Raw genomic sequence first — 23,049 nt, 5'->3', positions numbered from 1 at the left:
CTGGGTGCGTGCCGGTGTCGTCGGTGCACGCAAAACGCGCCGATGTCACCGCACGTTTTTAATTTGCATTTGCTGCAGATTTGCAGGCTGGGTTATTAGCGATTCAGAGAGTCAAACGAAGCAGCACCCGCGCGGGGTTTGCGCTTGCTTGCTTTGCTGATAAACTAAACTGGACTGCTGATGTGTTCAAGCGATCGACGACGCCAAACATAGTATAATTGGCTACATTTCGTGATTCAACATTGGCAATCTTATATTAAAGCACTCAGAGTATCGACCCACGCAAGTACACATACTCACCCCTACAAACATACGTACGTAAGTCATATTTCTGTGAGCTTTTCTGGAGACTGAATCGGCAAATTCTCGAGATTGACAAAGTTTCCACTAACATTTCGCTGTCGATAGCAAGGTTACTTACCACTGAATACAACGTTGGATTTTTGGATTTTCATGGAGATCAACCAAGATGACGTGGCAAACTAAAGAAGGTCGGAGAGCTACACGCAGGAGCCAGGAGGCCCAAATTGGCCCACAATTCCTTCACCGCGAGTCCTCGTCGGGTCCGGTCATCTGCTGCGCGCGGCGGGGTAGTCGAAGGGCAGCGGCACCACGGTGTCGTTGAGCGGGGCGGCGTGCCGGAACCCGTACGCGCGGAGCACCTGGTCGTCGGCGAACCCGAGCGCGCGGTGCATCCCGCCGTCGCAGAGCTCCCTGGAGTACATCGGGTTCCGCCTGCCGCCGCAGGGGTTGCACCCCATGAAGTGCGTGACGAACGGGCGGCGCCACCCGCTCTGCCCGCCGCCGTCGGGGCCCGGGACGGCGGCCCTCACGGCGGCGTTCCGCGCCGCCGCGTACGCCAGGTGCTCCCGCTCGGCGTGCCGCCGCCGGACCCCCGGCCCCGCCGCCCGCTCCGCCGCCTCGTACCGCGCCGCGACGCCGCCGAGCCTGCCGACGATCTCCGCGAAGTAGCCCTGGAAGAAGAAGTCGGTGCCGAGGTAGGTCTTGCCGCCCCACCGCTCCCGGCCCGTGAGGAGCAGGTACGCGAGCGCCGACTGGTCGCACGCCACGTCGGAGTCGCGGTCGCTGAGCGCGGCCTTGATCGTCCTCCCCCACGCGGCGTGGTCAGGCGAGGCGGGGCCCATGCGCGCCCACGCGTCGAGGAGGTCGAGCGACCACTGGCAGTTGCGGATGAGGAACACGCCGGCGTTGAGCCCCAGCCACCGCCGCCTCTCGTACACCTCCACGGGCCAGCCGTAGAGGACGAGGTTGTAGGCGGCGTACCTGCGCAGCGGGAGCGAGAAGTCCATGTCGGTGAAGACGGCGTCGGCGTCGACCCACCAGACCCACTCCGCCTCCGCGTGCGCCAGCATGGCGGCGCGCACGGCGGGGAGCTTGGCCCAGTACGCCACCATGGACGGCTCCAGCAGCGCGGTGTTGTAGAGGAGCTCGACGCCGTGGAGGCGGCAGTAGTCGACCTTGTTCTTGAGGAAGCGGAGGAGGAGGTGGTCGCCCGCGGCCCGCGGGGGCCCGGCACGGCTCCGGCTGCGACCCGGTCACCATCACCACGCGCTCCGGCCGGCGGCGGCCGCCGCCGAGCCCGCGCGACCGCAGCCACGCCGCGCGCTTGGCGTCCCAGTCCCACCCGGCGGCGCGGCGGCCGCCGACGGCGTACGACAGCTCCGGATCGTCGTAGAACGTGCGCGGCCCGTCCGCGGGGCCCGGGACGGGGAGCGCGACGAGGCCGCCGCCGCGGCCGGGCGCGAGCACGGACGACGCCGGGTCCAGGAGCGCGACCGCCCGCATGGCCGCCGCCACGCCGGCCGCGAACACGAGCGCGTCGCGCGCGCGGCGAGCCGGCCGCGGCGGGGCCGCGCCCTTCTTGCCCGGCTCGGCGGCCTCCGACAACCCGCCGCCGGCCATTGGAGGAGAGGAGCTAGCGCGGCGTGCCCGCGCCGCGAGGGTGCGTGAGCGTGGGCTCGAGTGAGGAGGGGGAGTGGGAGTGCGAGCGGGGAATGCGCGAGGCGAGGGTGCAAGGCAAGTACGCGATCCCAGGCGATCGGTCACGTGAGGTGCTCGGCGTCGGCGCCGGTCTCGGGCGCGACGCGCGGCTCGGGATCGGCGAAACAGCTGGTTGGCCGGCCGCCGGAATTCTTTTTATCTCCGGGAGGAGGCCGGGCGGGAAGCCATCAAGGCCGGGGGCGGTGCTGCCGTTGAGAGCGAGTGAACTGCAGATTCGAGAAGGCATCGTGCATCATCTTATCGGATACCGTCCGGAAGCACTTTCAGGCCTTGATTTTTTTAGAAAGACAAAAAAAATGTCTCATATCTAATTTATATCAAAAAAAATAACTGGCAGTATAATAGGAGAATAATTTGACACAAGACGACATAAAGAAAATAAAATTACATCGAAGAAATCTCTAATCGTCTTCTTCTTCCGATTGTTTGTCGTCCATCGAAACTTGAAAAATACACTGAAGCGGCAGTAAAGGAAAGGGACACCTGCAAACGTCATCGCCACACAAGGCTTTGAAGACCGCTAAAACCACTCGTTGCTTGCAACGAGATCTAGCAACCGTAGAAAAAACATCGGTTGGGGAAACACTCCAAGCAATACAGGCTTGCAATCCTTCACCACCAAAGCAGAGGGTTGAAGAAATCGGATCTTGTCGCAGAAAATATCGAAAAAAGGTCGAAGTCGCAACAACAAAGGCCAGTCAACTGCATCTCCTGATTGACACACTAACTGCAAAGACCTGGAGAGAATCTTTAGATCTGGCAGAACTAGGTCTCACTTGGCCATCGTCGACGCCGGAACGGATGTCGTCGAGGTATGGAAAGGCCGGAGAAATTTTATTCCAAAGCGTCATCGTCGCCACCACCTCGTCGATGTCGCTGGAGAACCAAATTCTAAAAAAACTAAACAGGCCTTGATCTTGATGGTGTGTGAAGTTTACTCTGCATTTGGCTCGCAGCATATGCCACATGCTGCATATGATGTTAGGGTGGTGTTGGGGTTGGGGTTGGGGTTGGGGTGGGGCGTGGGGGTGGTTGGGATACACAAAGGTACATGCTGCATTGTTGACTTTGATATATAAAACTAGCACGCTAAGTAAACAGCGGTAAAAAGATTGGTGCAATGCGACGTGAATAAAAATTACCAGTATCTTCGGAAAACATTAAAGTACTGCAGCTTGGCTCCATTGCGCTGACATTTATGGACACCTGTTCATGTTGTAACTCTTCCTACACTACTAGAAAAGGAGCTGTACCGGTTGAAAACTGACTTCGGTCCCGGTTCTTCAACCGGTGCTACCAAAGTGGTACCAAAAGTACATGTATCGTCACCGAGTAAATCACCCGATGCCTAAGACCTACATGATACCCAACCGGTACCAGAACCGCTACGGCCATTCCTAGCATCCTCTCTCGTTTCCCTCGCATCCTTCACTAGCAGTATCTTTCAAAGAATCGTTCACAAGATATTAAATCGATCGATACAAAATACTCCAATCAACCACATGCTCCAAAGAATTGTTCACAAAATATTAAACCGATCGACAAATACTCATAGATTCCACAAATCATCCAAAAAATTGTTTATAAGATAGATCCAATCCATACAATTCCACATGCATATCTATTTTCGAAAAATAAGAAAAAAGAGAAAAAAAATCACCCACGGCCAGCTCCCATTCGGCGACGGCCAGGTTGAACGAGTTCTTCACGCGGGTCAGCTTCCCCGCGGCCTCGAGCTTCTTGAGCTGCCCGGCCAGCAGCTTGCGGAAGTTGGGCGGCAGCTTCGTGCCGTGCTTCTCCTCCACGTACTTGCTGATGGCCACCGAGCTCGACCCGGTCCTCTCCTTGAGCGCCGTGATTGCCTCCGAGATCATCTGCACAGGCACCACAACCAAAAAAATCACAAATCCCAGACATGTCAGATCAAATCCCCGAGCATAGAACAAAACAAAAAAAAAGAAATCGAATCCAGGAGACGCTTGCTCACCTCGACGTACGGCGGGTGGGCGGCCGGCTTCCTCGCCGTGGCGGGCTTCTTCTCCTCGGGCGCCTTTCTTGGCTTTGGCGGGCTTGGCCTCCGCCTCCTCGGCGGCGGCCGGGGCCTCGGACTCGACCTCGGTCTCGGGGACCTCGGTCGCAGCAGCGGCAGCCTCCTCAGCCAACATCACTCCTCAAATCCTCTCTCCTGAACTACGCCCCTTCCTCAGCTGCGTCCGGCTGCCCACGGCGGCGTGCTCCAGAGACAAGAGAAGAGAGATGAGAGGTAGAGAAATGAGAGGGTAAGAGAGATGAGAGAGAGGAGCCGGTGGTAGCAGACTTAAAATATCTGAGGGAGAGGCCAGCGATCTTTGGTACCGGTGCTGATTCTTAGGTTTTGGTACCGGATGCTTGTTTCAACCAGTACTAAAATATCCTCTTTCATTGGTTTCGGGCTATGGTAATAACCGGTGTTGATTTTTAGCCATTGGTACCGGATTGTTCTGTAACCCGGTACCAAATATTCACACCAGCCACCTCGAGCCATCGGATTGTTCTAGTAGTGCTATCATGGGCAACTTGGCAACGATGCCGTTGGGTAGTTCATGGGTAACCCATCCCTATGCTCGTAAACTATCCATCCCCAAATTATTCATACTCCCTCCGTAGACGATTTAGAATTCGTTCTGGTGTTAGACTCATCTTGCGCAAAGGACGTCGTTTTGCTGTCCAGCACCCTCCAACCTTGGAAGAAGGTGCACAAACCAATGAAGTTGCGTGATTTATTTGATGTTTATAATGTACCTGCCATCTTATTTAATATGGGCAAATAGAAAAAACTAACCTCTAATTAATCATTTCTTGGTATGCACAATTATATTCTAAACGATTTTTAAATCATATACGGAGGGAGTACATCCAAATAAAAGGATGATACCCAACGGGTACGGATAAACCAGTGGGTAAGGCCGTGTTTAGTTCGAGCGCAAAATTTTTTTGCGTTGGAATCTTGCTAATTTGAAATATTAAATGAAGTCTATTTACAAAACTTTTTGCACAGATGGGTTGTAAATCGCGAGACGAATCTAATGATGCTAATTAATCCATAATTAATCAATAATTAGCAGATAGTTACTGTAGCATCACTGTTGCAAAATATGGATTAAGTAGGCTCATTAGATTCGTCTCGCGATTTACAGCCCATCTATGCAAAAAGTTTTGTAAATAGACTTCATTTAGTACTCAATGCATGTGTTGAAACATTCGATGTGATAGTTTTTTTTTTGTATTTACGGGATTTACGGGTAAAGATCTAAACAGGGCCTAAAGGAGAAGCTAATGGCCAATAACGTTGCCAGCGGCAGCATGCGATGGTTTCACTGCCTCAATGGTGGAGATTGGCGGCATTGCTAGGAGCAAATAAAGCAGGGTGGCGCTCCGCCTGGAAGCCAGCAGCACTGCACTAGATGCAACGAGTATTTATTGTACTTGCTTAAGGTCAAGCGCCATCGATTTTGCATCCCTACATACATAAACAAAGCTGATGCAATTTTAATCAATTGTCTTCATTATGACTAGGTATGGATAAAACAGGTAATACCCACCATTTATCCTATCGTACCCATATATGAACGGGTAGGTAACCCATTCCTCCCCAAATAGCACGGGTATGGATTTGGGTATGGGTGCTGGTTACCCAGTGGCATCATGACTTAGCATGGCACCTGCTAACAAAAGCTGGAAGATTCACATTAAAAAAAATAGTGAGCAAGACTTATGAAATATTATAGGAGAGACCTGTGGAGTATTAGTAATTCATGTCAAAGGCTCTATTCTATGCACAGTAAAGTACAATAGCTTGATGATCTGGTTGGCCTCCTTTTCTTCCGTGATAAGAGGTAAGTTAATTATGTGACACTGGGGACAAAGGAGCTGTCATTTGGGGAAACTATGTGTTTTAGTTATACGACACTTCTGGTGATATTGAAATTAAAAGTGAATTTGCATTTAGCACTAAGCCAAGCCAAAAATTGGTGATGGCCAAAATTGTGGCATAAGGGTAAGTTTAAGTGATATTGGAGTGTTGAGATCGCTACTATGACATGTGGATCTCACGTGTAAATTGCATTAACCATCAAAATATGAAAATAAAACAACTTGAATGATGTTAGCATGTTGCTTAGTTGAGCCCACTTAATAGTGGGCTTAGTTTTAGAGATGCGGACACTCAGGTACATGCATACGAATCCTACACCAATGAGCACCCGTCGTATGTGAGATTTTTTTAAAAGTCACCGTTAGCGTCTCGTTGTCGATGGATTTGAGATTGACGAAGTCAATGCTAGCATTTTACTATTAACAAGCACGTTGTCTACTGCTATAAGCATAAACACTATAAAATACAAGCACCGACACTAGAGCGGACTCAAACTCTTGTGTACTGCCGGTTACGGCCCACTGAAGCCCATCACACACCATGGGCTCGTTCCGTTCGCGTTCCTCTTCTCGGGGATTTTTTCTTTTTTATATTTGAAAAAAATTAAAATTTCAAAAATATGTCTGTTTTGGAAAATTTCAAAAATATACCCCGGTCGCCCTATGGGGGCGATAGGGCTCAAATGTAATTTTTTTTCTTCAAATTTGCAAAGAAGTCCCTGGAGAAAAAAAAAAGAGAGGGGCCTGTCGCCCACCCCAGGGGCGACCAGCCGGTGGGCCTAACCTACAGGCGCCAGGGGGGCCGGTCGCCCCCCTGCGGGCGACAGGGGGGGCCTGTCGCCCCCCCACGGGCGACCGGGTTAGGCCGCCTATATAAGGCCTCCCCCTCATTCTCTCCTCTCATTTGACCTCAAAAAATCCAAAAAAATACAGAAAAAAGATAGGGGTGAGAAGAAGGAAAGCGGCGAAGCTCTGCCGAATTCCGCACTTGTGATCTACCGGTAACTTCCGTATAAATTCGTTGATATTGTATAACAATTTAATTTAATTAGCAGATTAGCTGAATTAGATTTGGTGCTTTAGAACACTGGTTTAGTATTACAATTTGAGTACTATTACAGACTTTTTCAAATAAAATAATTATATATTAGAATAGAATTATTATAGTACCTTATTAATATTGCAGTATAAGACAATAGAATTATAACAGTACCTATATTTTCACGCATCGATTTGGTATACGATATGTGCATTGCTTAAATTATTGTTTGTTATTTGGCGCACCACACTATAGCGCCAATGTCTTCGTCAAGATCAACCTACATTCCGTGGAGCAAGTGTAAAGCCACCGTACCCAAAGGAATTGATGTGCCAATGTGCTTCTGCGGTTCGTTATGCAAGTTCATGCAATCTGAGGTTTTAGGAGATGAGTACGGCATGAGGTTCTTTATGTGTGAGAACTACGAATATGATCCACCTAAACGATATGGCAAAGACCGGGTCAAGGTAGCAGGACAATATACGCTATTTTTTTATATGACCTAACATTGAGTTATGATTCTAACTTGTGTTGGACAAAGTCTCCTCCGCCTCTTTGTGATTTTATGCAGTGGTTCGACACCGTGCAGTCGCAGCAGGCAAATGACATTGTGGAACAAAAAGCAAGATGGGCTGCAGAACCTCTTGCAACATGACTTGTGCTGCAACATGACTTGACGAACCTCTTGCCTTTCCCTTTGTTTCCTTTCTGATTCTAGGTTCATATACAGGGGGAGGAACATCATGTGTTGGAGGCCATGGTTTGGGGGGCATAAAGTTATCCATGTCATCATCCCAGTTAACACAAGTTTGTGCTGCAGGTGGTGCAACATGACTTGACGAACTTTCGGGCATCTGTTCTTGCGCAGGCCAAGTACTATCACCCGAAGATCTTATCCGCCTCCTTCGTCTAGTTTGCGGCATAAGTCCACCACCGAAGATACATACCAATTTACGGAAATTTGGTATCGTTTTGTTAATCAACTCCGTGTCCTCGGGGTAATCCTAGCATATAATTAAAAAACAATGTTACTATTTCATAAATATGGATTCGAAATGACGGACGGGATTACAACTGAATGAGAGTTAACTTAATGTGCATCTCATACACCTCTGGCCGCATCCATATCTTACAAGAACTTTGTAAGAATCCAATGATATTAGGATGATTCGCTAGTTCACATACTCTCATGTATATCTTTCGACGTTCTATCAGGTGTCCCTTTACATCTTGCGTCGTAATACCTCGAAATAATGTGAAATCTTTAAACTCTACTACTTTGGACAACACTATCTCTATCGTACCATCCGCTAACGGATCCAACTTTTTACTGATAACAAGATGGGTCATGATATCAAGTATTATACTAGATTTTTCTTCGGTCCATGAAAATCCTCCACAATTTGAGGCAGTCATTGCCTTATGCTGCAATATCAATAAGACACTTTCATAATTCTATTCTAATTCATAATTAATTTTTTAAAAAAGTCTGTAATAGCACTGAAATTGTAATACTAAACGAGTGTTCTAAAGTACCAAATCTAATACAGCTAATCCACTAATTAAATTAAATTGTTATACAATATCAATGGATTCATACGGAAGTTACCTGTAGATCAGGAGTACGCAATTCGGCAGAGCTTCGCCGCTTTTCTTCTCCTCATCCCTCTCTTTTTTCTGAATTTTTAGGCTCAAATGACAAAGGGAATGGCGGCGAATGGTGGCCAGGGGGTTAAAATAGGGGAGAGGGAGCCTGTCGCCCCCCCAACGGGCGACAGGCCCCTGTCGCCCCTGGGGTGGGCGACATGCCCCCCTCTTTTTTTTTTCTCCAGAGACTTCTTTGCAAATTTGAAGAAAAAAAATTACATTTGAGCCCTGTCGCCCCCCTAGGGCGACCGAGGTATATTTTTGAAATTTTCCAAAACGGACATATATTTTTGAAATTTTAATTTTTTTTAAATATAAAAAAGAAAAAATCGCCTCTTCTCGCCCGGAAACGCCCTTCCAGCGAGAGAGAACGCTCTCGTCTCGTCGCCCACGTGGGCTCGCCGTCGCCGCGAGCTCCACCTTCCCTCCCTCCCTCCCCGCCAGCTCCACCATTCCAGCCCGAGCGCGATGTGGCGAGCGGCGAGGCGCTGGACGCCGCTGCTGCGGCCTCTCTCCTCGGACGCCGCCGCCGCCTCCAAGGCGCCGCGGCAGCGGGTGGCGGCGCTGTGGGGGAACGGGGACTACGGGCGCCTGGGGATGGGCGCGCTGGAGTCGCGGTGGAGCCCCACGGCCTGCCCCTTCTTCCTCGCCCGCGCCGCCGACCCGCCCGCCTCCCTCGCCTGCGGCGGCGCGCACACCCTCTTCCTCACCGGCACGCCCCAGCTCTCCTGATCTCCTCCCTTCCTCGTCTTCTCTTAACATCATCATCATCTACTCGTCTAGTAATTCGGGAGATCATCCTTGAGCTGATTCAGTGGCTTCGTTCAAGTAGTTAACTAATTGCATTTACCCACAAGACTAACATTACTAGATATGTTATGCGCTTGATTTTTACCTTTTCGCTCTAAGCAGGCGTCATTGTAGTTGAATTAGTTATAAACAATGTCTCTCTCTTCCAGCCTGAAATTAGCTTTAGTGACTGAACGATCAGCATTAATGCTTGGAAAGTTACTATCTTTTCTAATTTGTGCTGGAATTGCATCGTAATGCAGGAGAGATTTGCCCTTGTGTTTTGGTGCAGAGAGCGGGCGTGTGTTCTCCACGGGTCTGAACGACTTTGGGCAGCTCGGGATAGGATCCTCTGTTACACATACGCTGGTATGGCTTCTTGCCTTTTTTATTTTCCTGCGTTTTCTTTTACATTGCCTGTTAACAGAATTTCGGCATTGATCCTTCTAGCCCTGGAGGGAAGAAAACTTAAAAGCTGCGTGCATAAAAACATGAACTAGGACAGGGGGCAATTATGTATCCTAATTCATGTAATTAAACCATTCTACCATATGGCTAAGTATTCCAGTGAAGTAAATTCGGTATTACCTCGAAGACACAGACATCAATCCTTGGAAGTAGGCAATATTTATCTAACTGGTCCTTGTCAGAACCACATTTTCCACCAGATGTTAGATACATCGGGTTGAAGAAACAAAGGACAAAGCAGACATAATTGTTTATTCACAACATTTATTGACATTTTATTTATGTGAAATTCAGGTAGCATTATTTTTCCTATCTATAATTTGAATGAATTAGGTAGTTTTCGTGGTAAGCTATGAACCCTAACCGATTATTCCACATACTGTGTTCCTTTTTTTGTCAATAATAAATCAGCTCTCCTCTTTGTCATGTAGGAGCCTGTCGAAGTTTCTGGATTTCATGAGAGAGTTGTAGAAATTTCAGCTGGCAACCATCATTCCTGTGCAATTACTGGTAAGACAAAATAATCAGATTCTATTATCTGCATAGTTTGATTTGCCAGAATCTGGTGAATTTAAGTCATAATAGAAGACAGAAAAGGAGGGTGCTATCTTGTATGATAATAAACTATTAGGGGAGCAAAGGGCAGTTCAAGCTTCTTGGGTTTAAGGGTACATGATTGAGTGTTTTGTTACGTCCTATTTGTGTGGTGCACACAATAATCTAGGTCCTGAGTGTTACATTTGTGCTGAACAAGCTCCTTTTTTTATTGAGGAGAACTAGAAGAAGCTATTATAAATATTAGTAGGTTATCCATACTGTAAAATCATTTACATGAAAAAATAGCCTAAACATAGAAGTATGTGACGAAGGTAATAAATCTTTTTGGCCTTTCTGGTTGTTATTATATTGATATAATGCGGGGACTTCTTGATGTGAAGCATATTGCCAGTTATCATGTGGGAAGCTACATGTGGGTATGTTGCTGTAGTCGTTCATTATAAGATTGTTGATATGGTCCTTATTACTGTATTAGATATTGAAAGTAGATTTGATAAAACAAAATTACATATTGAGTAGGCTGCATTTTCAAACAACAAGGGCTATATGGAATAGTGCTCACTCCCTATGCCTAAATTTGTACAATCACACCTTAAATGACATACATATTGTCCATTTGCTCATGGAGTTGTAGTACGATGTTCTGCTAAAAGGTATTGAATTATTTATTTAATGTTATTGTCACTGAGTGCTGCACTGCAGCATACAACACATTATTTTATAATAACCTTTTATAGATATTGAGTAAGTATGACTTTAAAGAAATGTGATTACCACATCTTATATTAATGTACCAAATTTCTTTGTGCTGCACAAGCATGCATCTTAATAATTGTATTACCAAGTGCTTGATTCTTGTGAACAGCGGATGGTAAACTCTTTATTTGGGGCAGAAACTCAGGTGGCCAGCTTGGCCTTGGAAAAGGTAATTACACCGTACCCAATCCCCATTCTTTACTTTCTTTTTTTTTTTGAAATAAAGGCAAGAGCACTGCCACATCATATAAGAAGAAGCATTCGTACATAACGCGCCGAAGCGAACACCACCACCACGCAAACAACGCACGCAAACAACGCACACAACAAAACACTACATTGCCACAACCTGGGAGAGGAGCCAAAGGAAGCCACCCGCGAACTGCGCCATCGTCACCAACGCTGTGCCACGCCAAAAGTCGCGGCCCGCTGCAGGTCTGAGCGGCAGCTCGAACTCCTCCACCATGGGACTATCACCCTCAAGGCACGCGCACACGATCGTCGATCCCCTTGCTCCAGAGGTGCTTCAGCAGAACACTCCCGTCGCAGCGCCGATGAAAAACACTGATCCTGGCCACTCCGCGTGGGGCCCTCGTCTCACCCACCGCCTCACACTCATCTGCCAAGGACTCAGATATCTGAAACTGCTCTGAAAGCGACAACATCCGCCCATCCGTCACCGGGATCACCACTGCACCATGTGCGCCGGCCCAAGACCTCCAGCACCCATGGGTCCTCTGCACCTCCCTGCCAGCACGGACCTAGCGCACCTCCTCTACCGCTGCGCGCGGGCAACACCACCAACCAACCACCACCACAGCCTAGCCAAGACGGGACTCCAGATGCGGCGCCTCCAACGAGGGCACGACGCCAATGGCGCCGCCGTCGCACGTCCAAAGATGGACAAGGTTTTCACCCAAAAAAGCCCCGTGCAGTAGGAACATGGTGCCACACAATGGTGCCCCCAACAAGGAGAACGACGCCACAAGGGCGCCGCCACCATCGCCACCGACAAAAGCGTCAGTGAAGACTTTCACCCGACTCAGCACCATGCCTGCTGCACGTTCTAGGCCAAGCCCGTAGCCCGCTCCAACACGTCTCCACATAGCCTCCACCGGAAAAAGCCCGGCACAGCCCGAAGCACCACCTCGGCGCCACCAGCATGCACCAACCATCCCCAGCCCCACCACCATGGCGGCGCCGGACTAGCATCGCCGTCGAGGAGGAGAGGGAGAGCACCAGCCACCACATCACAGATCCCGTCGCCCGCGCGCAGAAAACGCCCCCGGCCCCACCAACAGGCGGAGCCGGCGACATCCGGCCGCAGTCGCCGCCGCCCCCACCGCGCCAGCCCCAGCCGCAGCCGCCCCCTGCGCCATCACACCCCAGTCGCCGCCGCCGCCGCCGACCAGTGTCGGCCACAGCCGCTGCCGTGCCCAGTGCCGGCCGTCCCCCCACGCACAGTCGCGCGTCCCTTTCGTGCGGCCACCAGATTCGGCCGGGACCACGCCGGATCTGAGGGCCCCAACCTCTACCGCCGAGAAGACGCCCGCCACCGACAAGAGAGCACATAAGGGGTCCAACCCTGCCGCGCCCGCCCGGTCGCCGCCGACACCGCGCCCCTGGGCATCCGCGGGAGCCGCCGCCGCCGCGGGCCAGCCGCGGAAGGCATCGCCGCGACGGCGACCCGCCCCGCCCAGGCCGCAGCCAAGCCGGCCCAAGGTCGCGGCCGGAGCAGGAGGCAGAGCCGCGACCTGGCAAGCCAAGGCCGCCGCCAGCGCCACAAGCCCCGCCACGTCCAGATCCGGCGGCCGCAGGCGCGGATCCGGCCACCCACCACGCCGGCGCTACCAGACTAGCCGCGGAGGGCCGCCTCCGACGAGGAAGCACCGGGGGAGCCGGGCGGCCGCGCCCGCCATGCGCCGCTGGAGAAGAAGGGGGAGAGCCCCGCCACAGCCTTCATCGCGGGCCGCGCGAGCTTCCGACGGCCCGCTCGGGCGGCGGGAGATGGCGGCGGAGGGACTGCGGCGGCAAGGGTTAGGGTCCGCTCGGTCGCCCGCGCGGGGGCCGACGCGAGCGGCTGTTTCGTCTCCCTCGAGCCATTCTTTACTTTCTTAATGCCACCTCGTCATGCATTATCGATAGTTGAATGTTCTAGTATATACTTTGACACTATCAAACAACATCTTATTGACATTGATGACTGTGGGGTCATTTGGTCCGCACAAAAAATCTAATAAAATTTCTATATGAGGTTAGGGCATTCGTATAGTTCTTAGATATTGCTCGAGCATGGTTTCAACTCATACATGTCTTTATATTATTATTATGCATGGAGCATAATCATGCTTTATTAAGATTTTCCTAGGTAATATGGTACTCAGTTGTTCCATTACGTTATATATTAACATAAGCTTTTACTTCTGAGGTGGAATTGTTTTTTCTTGACATGGTGTAGGGGCAGGAAAAGCAGTTTCTACCCCAACAAAGGTTGATTGTTTGACTGACTATAGAGTGAAAATGGTTGCTTTGGGATCAGAGCATTCAGTTGCTGTTACAGGTGACTAAGAAATCGGTGTTTTATAGCAATTGTATTTAAATGTTGCTACCTTTAAGAGTCTAAATCTGTCTGTCATTTGCTTCTCAAGACGAAGGTGAAGTCTTAAGTTGGGGAGCTGCTGGTTCTGGTAGGCTCGGACATGGCTATCAATCTAGCATACTGGGATTCTCTCTGACCTCAAGGTATGGTAATATTTGTCTCACATACACTTAATCTGTAAAAACTTTTGTTGTGGCACTTAATTATGTATATACTCTATGTGACAGAATAATTTATTGTCTTCTATTTAGAAGATTTGAAAAAAATAAGCATAAGAGATGAAAATTTTCTACTACGAGTTGGCATGCATAAGAACACATGAGAGTCATGGTTATGCTTTTAATAGGAATGGGCCTAAGTATCTTAAGCTTGTGGCATATGAATTTGATGTGGCAGACTTGAACAGGGTTGCTAGATGGTGTAGTGTGAACTTTGAGTAAAACGTTAGGTGACAATAGAAAGTTTCAAACCTCGAAGGCTTCTTTCGGATTTTAGGCTAAAGGTCTCACAATTCTGGCAGTGTTTGCGTATGACACTAAATTGTTAGAAGTATGATAAATTGATATCTATATCCTCATTTGTGCAGCGAATATACTCCAAGGTTGATAAAAAACCTTGACGGTATAAAGGTATTTGCTTTGAAACTCAATGCGCCTATTAATCAAATGTATTCTTTTATTGTCATGTAGTGATTCTCTTCTCTTTCTATTTTATTCTGTGCATTGGTTAGATTGAAAAGGTAGCTGCAGGAATGTTGCACTCTGCTTGCATTGACGGTAAGCTTACAGAAAAAATAATCAATTGCACAGATCACTATTTCCCCATCTTATGATTTCCCTATGTCAAAATTGCAGAAAAAGGTACTTTGTTCATATTTGGGCAGAAGACTGAGAAGGTGGTATCCAATCAGGCCACATTGGCATTTTTTAACTGCCCTTATTGAAATATTTTTTATTTCCCTTCATTTCCTACAATTTAACTAAAAAAATTAGGGATTTGGAAGATCAAATGAAGCATTCAGACCAGTTATTGTTGAAGAGATACCGTTTTCAGAAGAAGTTGCTTGTGGAGGTTACCATACTTGTGTTGTAACAGGTATCGGGGTTTGATGCAGTGTTTTTTTGTATAATGCTAAACTGTCAATTTTCCAGTTGTGACTTTTCATACCATCTTAAAGATTTAAGGTGATGTTTTACAGAAAGTGGTGATCTGTATTCTTGGGGTTCAAATGAAAATGGCTGCCTTGGTCTGGGGTATCTCATCTATTACATTTTCAAGAACTTTCCTACTCGAATTTGTATCCTACCTATTTCAATTTATAACCACTGTCAAAGTTGTATTCTTACATAATTATCTCTCACCAGAGGTACGGATATGGTTCGTGCTCCAGAAATTTTGGAAAGCTCAGTATTCAAGCTTCCTGTATCTAAGGTTTGTACTTCTTATCACTTATTTCAAGCTTTCCTTTATAGCACACCACTTAAAGATAATTCTTGTATTGATGCATGTAAAGCTTTTGATAATTCTTGTATTGATGCATGTAAAGCTTTTGATAGCTTATGTTGAATATTGTCATGTTGACTCCTTGACCATTCGCCTGTAGGTCTCTTGTGGTTGGAAGCACACTGCTGTAATTTCAGGTGTCGTAATTATACCCCCTTTTCACCAGTATGTTGGTTTTAATTGGTAGCAAACGCTGGTAAACATAATTTTTTTTCTTGAGTCTTTGCAACTGTTGTCTCAATCAAGGCTCAATATACGGTTTAGTTTGCTGATATCTTGTAGGTTGACACAATGAAACCTTTGTATTAAAAGTTCTAGCAACAAGAATATAGAACGGCAGGCTAGCTATACTTTGAACTTTGAAGTGACATGCTTTTGAGTTGAATTCTGTAACATTACTATAGTATCAGATACGGTATATCAGGAGTTTCCTTGCTTGTCATTGCAACGCTGAAACTAAGATTTAGCTATCAGTTCATACACAAAACTACACAAGGAAATGGGCAAACATTTATTCTGTATATCCAATTACCCATACACATAACTCAGACAGAGTCAGAGTAGCAATTTGCTACCTCTTGGTGAGTGCTACATTTCGATCTATTTCAGTTAAACAAACATACTGAAAGAGAATATGGCTGGGAATTGTAGATGCATTCCAAGGGGCAATAGCCGGTTACATATATAGGCAAGGAACCCTAATGGTTTATAGAAACACCACCAATCAAGGGATCGTTGCCTTGTACATGAAGGAAGCACCGGATGCACCTAACCTAGGGCCGGCGCACACATCCAGGATGGATGGTGCGGCCAGGCGCCATGGGCCTTGACAGGCCAAACCAAGCACAACCCATATGGGCATACATAATCCTCTAACACGCCCCCGCAGTCTAATCGGCAGCACCGCAAACGTTCAGACTGGACCTGAACTCAGCGAAGATCGACGAAGGGAGGCCCTTGGTGAAGATGTCGGCATACTGTGACGTGGTCGGCACATGAAGAACACGAACATCACCAGTGGCAACCCGCTCGCGAACGAAGTGGAGGTCGATCCCGATGTGCTTGGTGCGCTGATGTTGGATGGGGTTGGAGGACATGTACACGGAGATGATGTTGTCACAATAGACCAGGACGGCTCGACAGAGAGGAGCGTGAAGTTCCTGGAGAAGCTGGCGCAGCCAAGAAGCCTCTGCAACAGCATTGGCAACAGCGCGATACTCGGCTTCTGCACTGGAGCGAGAAACAGTCTGCTGCCTCTTAGAAGACCAGGAGACCAGATTGTCACCGAGGAACACAGCAAAACCCGAGGTAGACTTGCGCGTGTCAGGACAACCAGCCCAGTCAGCATCAGAGTATACAATCAGCTTAGTAGACGAAGAAGGCCGGAGAAGTAGCCCAAGGTGAAGAGTGCGATCCGCTTGAGCGCAGCAAGATGAGGCTCTCGGGGATCATGCATGTACAAGCAGACCTGCTGAACAGCATATGCAATGTCCGACCTGGTGAAAGTCAGATACTGTAATGCTCCAGCAAGACTCCGGAAGTCAGTCGCATCCTGAACAGGAACATCAGCAGAAAGCTTCGGGTTGCAGTCGACTGGAGTAGAAACAGGCTTGCAGTCAGCCATGCTTGCCCGATTGAGGATATCAATCATGTACTGGCGCTGAGAGAGAAACAGACCATCACCGCAACGCTGAACCTTCATGCCCAAGAAGTGATGAAGCTCACCCAGGTCCTTCATTGCAAACTCTTTCTGAAGGGCTCCAATGGTGCGGCAAAGTAACTCAACAGAAGACGCCATCAGGACAATATCATCTGCATAAAGGAGTAGGTAGACAGTATCTGTCCCACGCCGGTAGATGAACAGTGAAGTATCGGCCTTAGCTTCAACAAATCCCAAACCGAGGAGGTGTGTGGCGAAGCGGCTGTACCAGGCACGGGGCGCCTGCTTGAGTCCATACAATGACTTGTTCAGGCGGCAGACAAACTCTGGGTGAGCACGATCCTCAAAACCAGCGGGCTGAGCGCAGTACACAGTCTCAAACAGAGTCCCATGAAGAAAAGCATTCTTCACATCGAGCTGATGGATAGGCCAGTGATGAGAGAGAGCCAGCGACAGAACAATGCGAACAATGGCAGGCTTCACAACTGGACTGAAGGTCTCATCAAAATCAACACCGGGGCGCTGAGAAAAACCACGAAGAACCCATCTGGCCTTGTAACGCTCGAGAGAGCCATTAGCCTGAAACTTGTGTTTGAAGATCCATTTACCAGTGACGATGTTGGCTTGTGGCGGGCGCGGGACCAGCTCCCAAGTGGAGTTCTGCTGCAAAGCACGGAACTCCTCCATAGCAGCCCGCCAATTTGGGTCGGCAAGGGCGCTGCGGTAGGTCTTCGGAACTGGTGACAGTGGGGCAGCATGAAGAAGCGGCCGTGGTGGCATCCAGAAGCCACTCTTCGCGTGAGTGCGCATGGCGTGGTCGTTGGCCACCGGTGTCCTCAGAGCAGCGCCCTTAGGTAAGGGCGGCGAGGACGTGGCGCGCGGCAGGGGCGCGAAGCCGGGCGGAACGCGGGGGGCACGCCTGGTGTAGACGTGCTGAATGTCCCGTGAGGGGGGCACCTAGGCGCCCCCAGCTGCATGGGACGGAGTCGAGTCGCCGGAGGCCGCGCGGGGCGACGCAGCATCAGGTGCCGCGCATGGCTGTGCGTTGGGCGTCGGGGCCGCGCGTGGCGGCGCGCTGGGCGCCGATGTCGCGCGTGGCGCGCTGGCGGGCGTAGAAGGCTGGGGAGGATTGCGCTCGGCAAGCAACGGGCTCGAGCCAGCTGCAGGGTTGTGCTCGGCGAGCAACGGGCTCGAGCCAGCACAGCGGGGAGGTGTACCTGCAACCACAGGGGGTTGTGACAGTCCAACAGGAGCCGGCACAGAGTCAGTGCTATCCAGGAACTCAAAGGCCGTCGGGGAGACAGGCTGGGGGTGCTGCTCAGCGAATGGGAAGGAGGCCTCATCGAAGATGACATGGCGAGAGATGATGACCTTGTTCGAGGCAATATCAAGACATCGATAGCCTTTGTGATGAGCAGAATATCCCAGAAAGACGCACAGGGCTTAGTGAGGAGCTAGCTTGTGGGGGGCGGTGGCGGAGAGGTTGGGATAACACGTACATCCGAAAACACGCAGATGATCGTAGGAAGGCGTATTGCCGAAAAGGACGAAGTGCGGTGTTGCGGAGTCGAGTGTTTTGGTGGGTAGCAGGTTGAGGAGGTGGGTAGCTGTGGAGAGAGCTTCCACCCAGAAGGACGGAGGTGCAGACGCCTGGAATAGAAGGGAGCGAACAACATTATTAGTAGGGTGAATAATGCGTTCAGCTTTACCATTCTGGGCGGAGGTGTAGGGGCAGGACATGCGCAAGTGGACGCCGTGGGTCAAGAAGAACGTGCGGGCACTGGAGTTGTCAAACTCTTTGCCGTTGTCGCACTGGATTGCCTTGATGGTGACGCCGAACTGGGTTTGCACATGAGCAAAAAAGTGAGTGAGGGTGGCATACGTGTCAGACTTGAGACGTAAAGGAAAAGTCCACAGATAGTGCGAGCGATCATCGAGAATGACAAGATAATATTTAAAACCCGACACACTGATAACTGGAGAGGTCCATAAATCACAGTGTGTTAGATCAAAATTATTAGCCGCACGAGATGACGATGCACTAAAAGGGAGGCGAACATGGCGCCCAAGCTGACACGCATGACAAATGGAAGGCCCGCCATCGCTGGAACACGCCGGGAGGATGGAAGCGAGCTTGCTGAAGGCGTCGCGACCTGGATGACCGAGGCGACGGTGCCAGAGGGAGGCGGTGGAGGTGGCGACCAGGGAGTAAGCAGCCGCCGGAAGGTGCAGCGGGTAGAGCGGCCCGGAGCTATTGCACCTGACGATCACTTTCTTGGACAGGAGATCCTTCACAGAACAACCAGAAGGGTCAAACTCCACAGAATAGTTGTTATCGGAAGTGAACTGACGAATAGAAATAAGATTCTTAATAAGTGGAGGTGAAACCAAAACATTATTAAGATGTAAGGATCTGTGTAGGTCAGTTGAGCCAGTTGCAGTGACAGGCAGAAGAGAACCGTTACCGACAACAATAGAGGAAGGAGTGGAAGACTGGGGTGGTAGGGAGTGAGACAGGGCTATCACATGAGGGGTCATATGAGAGGAGGCACCTGAATCAAAATACCACTGTGTTCTGTGGCGGGTTGAGCGTCATGGTGCTGAACGTCGAGGCGAGCGACTGCTGGTCCTAGGAAGGGAGACCGGCGAGCGGGTTGTAATAACCCGGTGCTGGTGCAGTCCACTGTCTGGCAGGCGCGGTGGGGGTCGGTGGAGGAGTCGACTGCTGCGCGGTCAGCAGGGCCTGCTGTTGCTGCTGAGCCTGCTGCGGAGGACGAGCTTGGGGAGGGCGTGCGCCTGGCCACATCTGGATGGACCCAGACCACGGGTTCTAGTATGTTGGCCAGGGCGCAGGCTGCTGCCCCCCCTTAGCGCCACTGGCAGGCTGCTGGGAGGTGGCCAAGCTTATTAAAACGATAAAACGACGAAACGAATGGAGGGTAGATTTTAATGAAACGATGGACGTTTTAACGTTTAAACGGACGTTTTAACGTTTAAACGTCCGTTTCACAAGAACGTTTTCTCGTGAAAACGTCGTTTTCACGTCGTGAAAACGTCGTTTTAATAACAGGGGAGGTGGCGGCGTCCTTCTTGTTCCCGCCGCCGCCACGCTTGCTGCGGCGGCTCTTGGAGGGCTTCGCCTGAGCGCCCCCGGAGCCAGAGCCGCCGCTGCTCTTGGAGTTGCTGGTGCCGCCAGCAGGAGAGGGTGCGGCTGTCTGCGTGGCGACGAGGGCTGTCGGAATCGCAGCCTGATGCGCGAAGGTGAGCTCCTCCAAGCGCAAGGCCTCCTTTGCCTCGAGGAAGGAGGGGAAGGGCTGACTGCGCCGAAGATGGAGGCCGATGTTGGCGAAGCGCTCGTTGAGGCCGCGGGTGAGGTTGAGGACGAGGGTCCGATCCGAAACGACCTTGCCGAGGGCGCCAAGGTCAGAGGCCATCCGCTGGAGCCGCCTGCAATAATCTGTAATGGACAGATCACCTTGAGAGAAGCCGCGGAATTCGGCGTCGAGGTAGAGGGCGCGCGTCTCGCGGTTGCCGAGGAACTGTGTTTCCACAGCGAGCCAGGCATCGCGCGCGGAGATGGCGCCTGCGGAGATCGTGTCGGCGAGATCGTCGGAGACGGAGCCAAGGATCCAGGACTTCACGATGCAGTCCATGCGCACCCAGTCGGGTTGGGCAGCAGCAAGGGGAGCGTCGGAGAGGACGTGGTCGCGAAGAGAGAACTTGCCGACGAGGAGGAGGAACTGGTCCCTCCAGCGAGCGTAGTTGCCGGAGACGTCGAGGACGATGGGGATCGGGCTCCTGATGTTCTGGACTGCCACCGCCTGCGCGTGAAGATTGACGATGGCCGCGGCTTCGTGGAGCAGCAGGGCTTGATGGAGATCGCGCGCATCAGGAGGGGGGACATCGCGGGCGTCCCCATCGGCGTCCTCATCGTCGGAGGGGAGGGCGGCGTCGCGCTCGCGCTCGGCGCGCGCTAGGGTGTCGCGCGCGCAAGCAGCGGCGGCGTCGCGCTCCTTGGCCGCCGTGGCGGCTTCAGCCTCGGCCTCGGCGGCGCGGGCTAGGGCAGCCACGCGCACCGCCCGGCGCTGCTCCTTGGCCTCGGCAGCGGCGGCAGCAGCCTTGGTGGCGTCGGCCTTGGCGGCCTCTGCTTCAGCGGCGGCGGCAGAGGGGGTAGGAGATCCGGCCATGGGTATAGGGTAGCGGCGCGGCACGACACAACAGAGAGCCGGCGCGCAGGCGCACAGGAGGGGAGGGTGGACGCGGCACGGCGGGACGCCGGCGCGTGGGCGCTGCGCGGCAAGGGCCGGCACGCTAGGGCAGCGGAAGGTGAATCGGGGAGAAAACCCGGACTCGTGATACCATGAAAGAGAATATGACTGGGAATTGTAGATGCATTCCAAGGGGCAATAGCTGGTTACATATATAGGCAAGGAACCCTAATGGTTTATGGAAACACCACCAATCAAGGGATCCTTGCCTTGTACATGAAGGAAGCACCGGATGCACCTAACCTAGGGCCGGCGCACACATCCAGGATGGATGGTGCGGCCAGGCGCCATGGGCCTTGACAGGCCAAACCAAGCACAGCCCATATGGGCATACATAATCCTCTAACACATACTAGGGGCTCATTTGGAAGAGGAATCGATCATACTAGGGGCTCATTTGGAAGAGAGGAATCATCTAGGAACCTCTCAGATTCAGATCAAATTTTAACTACATCCCAAAGATTTGGATCCCAATCCCACCTTTTCCAAACATGTCCTAAAGGTCATTTGCGGGTTGAATCAGATTAGCTATGCATCTTAAGAAAGAGATCAGCATTGTATTATCTGAATCCATAGTTCTAGTTCGAAAAGAGAGTGTGCATTAATTAAAAAAATAGGGCTCCGGCAGAACCCTGGGTAGTGGCCTAAACTGATACCAATATGGATGATGGAAGGCTTTTGGGACTTGAGCATGGAGTGAAGTTGGTTTTCTTTTCTTTTGCTCTGGCTTTTTAAGATGAAATACAAAGAGTACTCGTGTTATACATTGGATAATTGGAGTACTTTTAAAAGAAGGTTCTTCTACTTATATTTCATTGCGTAGTGTTGCAATGCTCTGAGCATCTCAAAACAACTAGGTGGTGACATTTACACCTGGGGTTGGGGAGGCGCTAATGGTACTTTTTTCGAAGAGGGTCATTCTTCTGGTGGACAACTGGTGAGTTACTTGATGTCACTACAACTGCTTTTCATGATGATGATGATGATGATGATGATGCGCAACACACGTAATCCCCCACTGAACACCAGTCATATGTTCACGCTGCCTTTCGACCAGGGACATGGAAACGACGTGGACTATTTTGAACCTATGATGGTGCCGTTCAGCAAGAATGCAAGAGCGATCCATGTATCATGTGGCTTCAATCATACTGGTGCAATTTATGAGTACTCCGAGGACTGACTGATGTGACATCTGCAGACTGCGGAACGACATGTTGCATACTAATTATCCAATCATACTGAGCACAGGTGTACAGAGGAACAACAGAAAGAAGCTAAGCTATTGGATCCGCATCTATGTGAAGAGAGTATTGAACAAATGATAACACCTCTTGAGCGAGGCGGATGTCAATTAAATAGAATAAGAGATAAACTGGATGCCTTTTGTGATGCACCAGGGTTACAGCAGGTCAGTGTATAGTGTTTATTTATTTGGTGGATATGTATTTTTTTCCCGGCTAATAAGGAATCTGTTGCCTGAGATCTCACCAGGCTGGTACTGTACATGATGAGTGCTTGTCTATGTTTGCTGTGCTTCTATGTAAATGTAAATGATATCTGAATTGGAGTAGATACTCCAGTTAAATATGTTTGTAGATGCATGTAGATGTACAGTTAAATATGTATATGTCCAACATTTATTTCCAGATGATTTATCGCTCCTCCCTTCGTTATCCTATGTTTGCATGCTGCGTGATGTCTGTGGTGGGCTGGTGGCACGGAGCTAAAACAATACAAGACAAACATCCCAAAAACAAGTTGGCCATGCACATCTGCTCCTAGAAACTTGAACATTTTTTTTAAAATTATGCACTTATTTTTTGAA

The 23,049-nt window shown here is 50.3% G+C and overlaps 1 protein-coding gene and 2 pseudogenes across 3 annotated transcripts; 1 reads left to right on the top strand and 2 right to left on the bottom strand.

Moving 5' to 3' along the window:
- Positions 1–304: 304 nt before the first annotated feature.
- LOC120685749 lies at positions 305–2,199 on the bottom strand (annotated as a pseudogene).
- A 1,352-nt stretch (positions 2,200–3,551) lies between these two features.
- On the bottom strand, positions 3,552–4,413 carry LOC120685752 (annotated as a pseudogene).
- Positions 4,414–9,007: 4,594 nt separating this feature from the next.
- Positions 9,008–22,843, top strand: LOC120685750 (ultraviolet-B receptor UVR8-like). Of its 3 annotated transcripts, none has more exons than XR_005679725.1 (15): positions 9,008–9,332; positions 9,702–9,778; positions 10,309–10,387; positions 11,301–11,360; positions 13,650–13,751; positions 13,840–13,933; positions 14,377–14,419; positions 14,521–14,566; positions 14,645–14,685; positions 14,783–14,885; positions 14,975–15,043; positions 15,155–15,221; positions 15,394–15,430; positions 22,079–22,158; positions 22,279–22,449. XR_005679725.1 is itself a non-coding variant. In XM_039967833.1 (15 exons), the coding sequence occupies exons 1-15, from the start codon at positions 9,089–9,091 to the stop codon at positions 22,402–22,404; spliced, it is 1,254 nt and encodes a 417-aa protein (XP_039823767.1). In that variant the 5' UTR covers positions 9,024–9,088; the 3' UTR covers positions 22,405–22,843. The 3 variants fall into 3 exon arrangements, 2 of the variants coding, with proteins under 2 accessions (XP_039823768.1, XP_039823767.1); XM_039967833.1 differs by having other exon boundaries at positions 9,024–9,332; positions 14,989–15,043; positions 22,279–22,843; XM_039967834.1 differs by lacking the exons at positions 14,377–14,419; positions 14,521–14,566 and having other exon boundaries at positions 9,023–9,332; positions 14,645–14,650; positions 14,794–14,885; positions 14,989–15,043; positions 22,279–22,843.
- The last annotated feature ends 206 nt before the right edge of the window (positions 22,844–23,049 follow it).

This window comes from Panicum virgatum, chromosome 8N (genome assembly GCF_016808335.1).
Source record: "Panicum virgatum strain AP13 chromosome 8N, P.virgatum_v5, whole genome shotgun sequence".
Classification (NCBI taxonomy): Eukaryota; Viridiplantae; Streptophyta; class Magnoliopsida; order Poales; family Poaceae; genus Panicum; species Panicum virgatum.
The sequence above is the reverse complement of the archived record's forward strand: the minus strand, read 5'-3'. Positions and strand labels throughout refer to the sequence as shown.

Coding starts and splice junctions, on each gene's coding strand:
- LOC120685750 (XM_039967833.1), top strand. CDS start 9,089: ATGTGGCGAGCGGCGAGGCGCTGGACGCCGCTGCTGCGGCCTCTCTCC. Junction 13,752..13,839: donor GCATTCAGTTGCTGTTACAG/GTGACTAAGAAA, acceptor TTGCTTCTCAAG/ACGAAGGTGAAGTCTTAAGT. Junction 15,044..15,154: donor AATGGCTGCCTTGGTCTGGG/GTATCTCATCTA, acceptor ATCTCTCACCAG/AGGTACGGATATGGTTCGTG.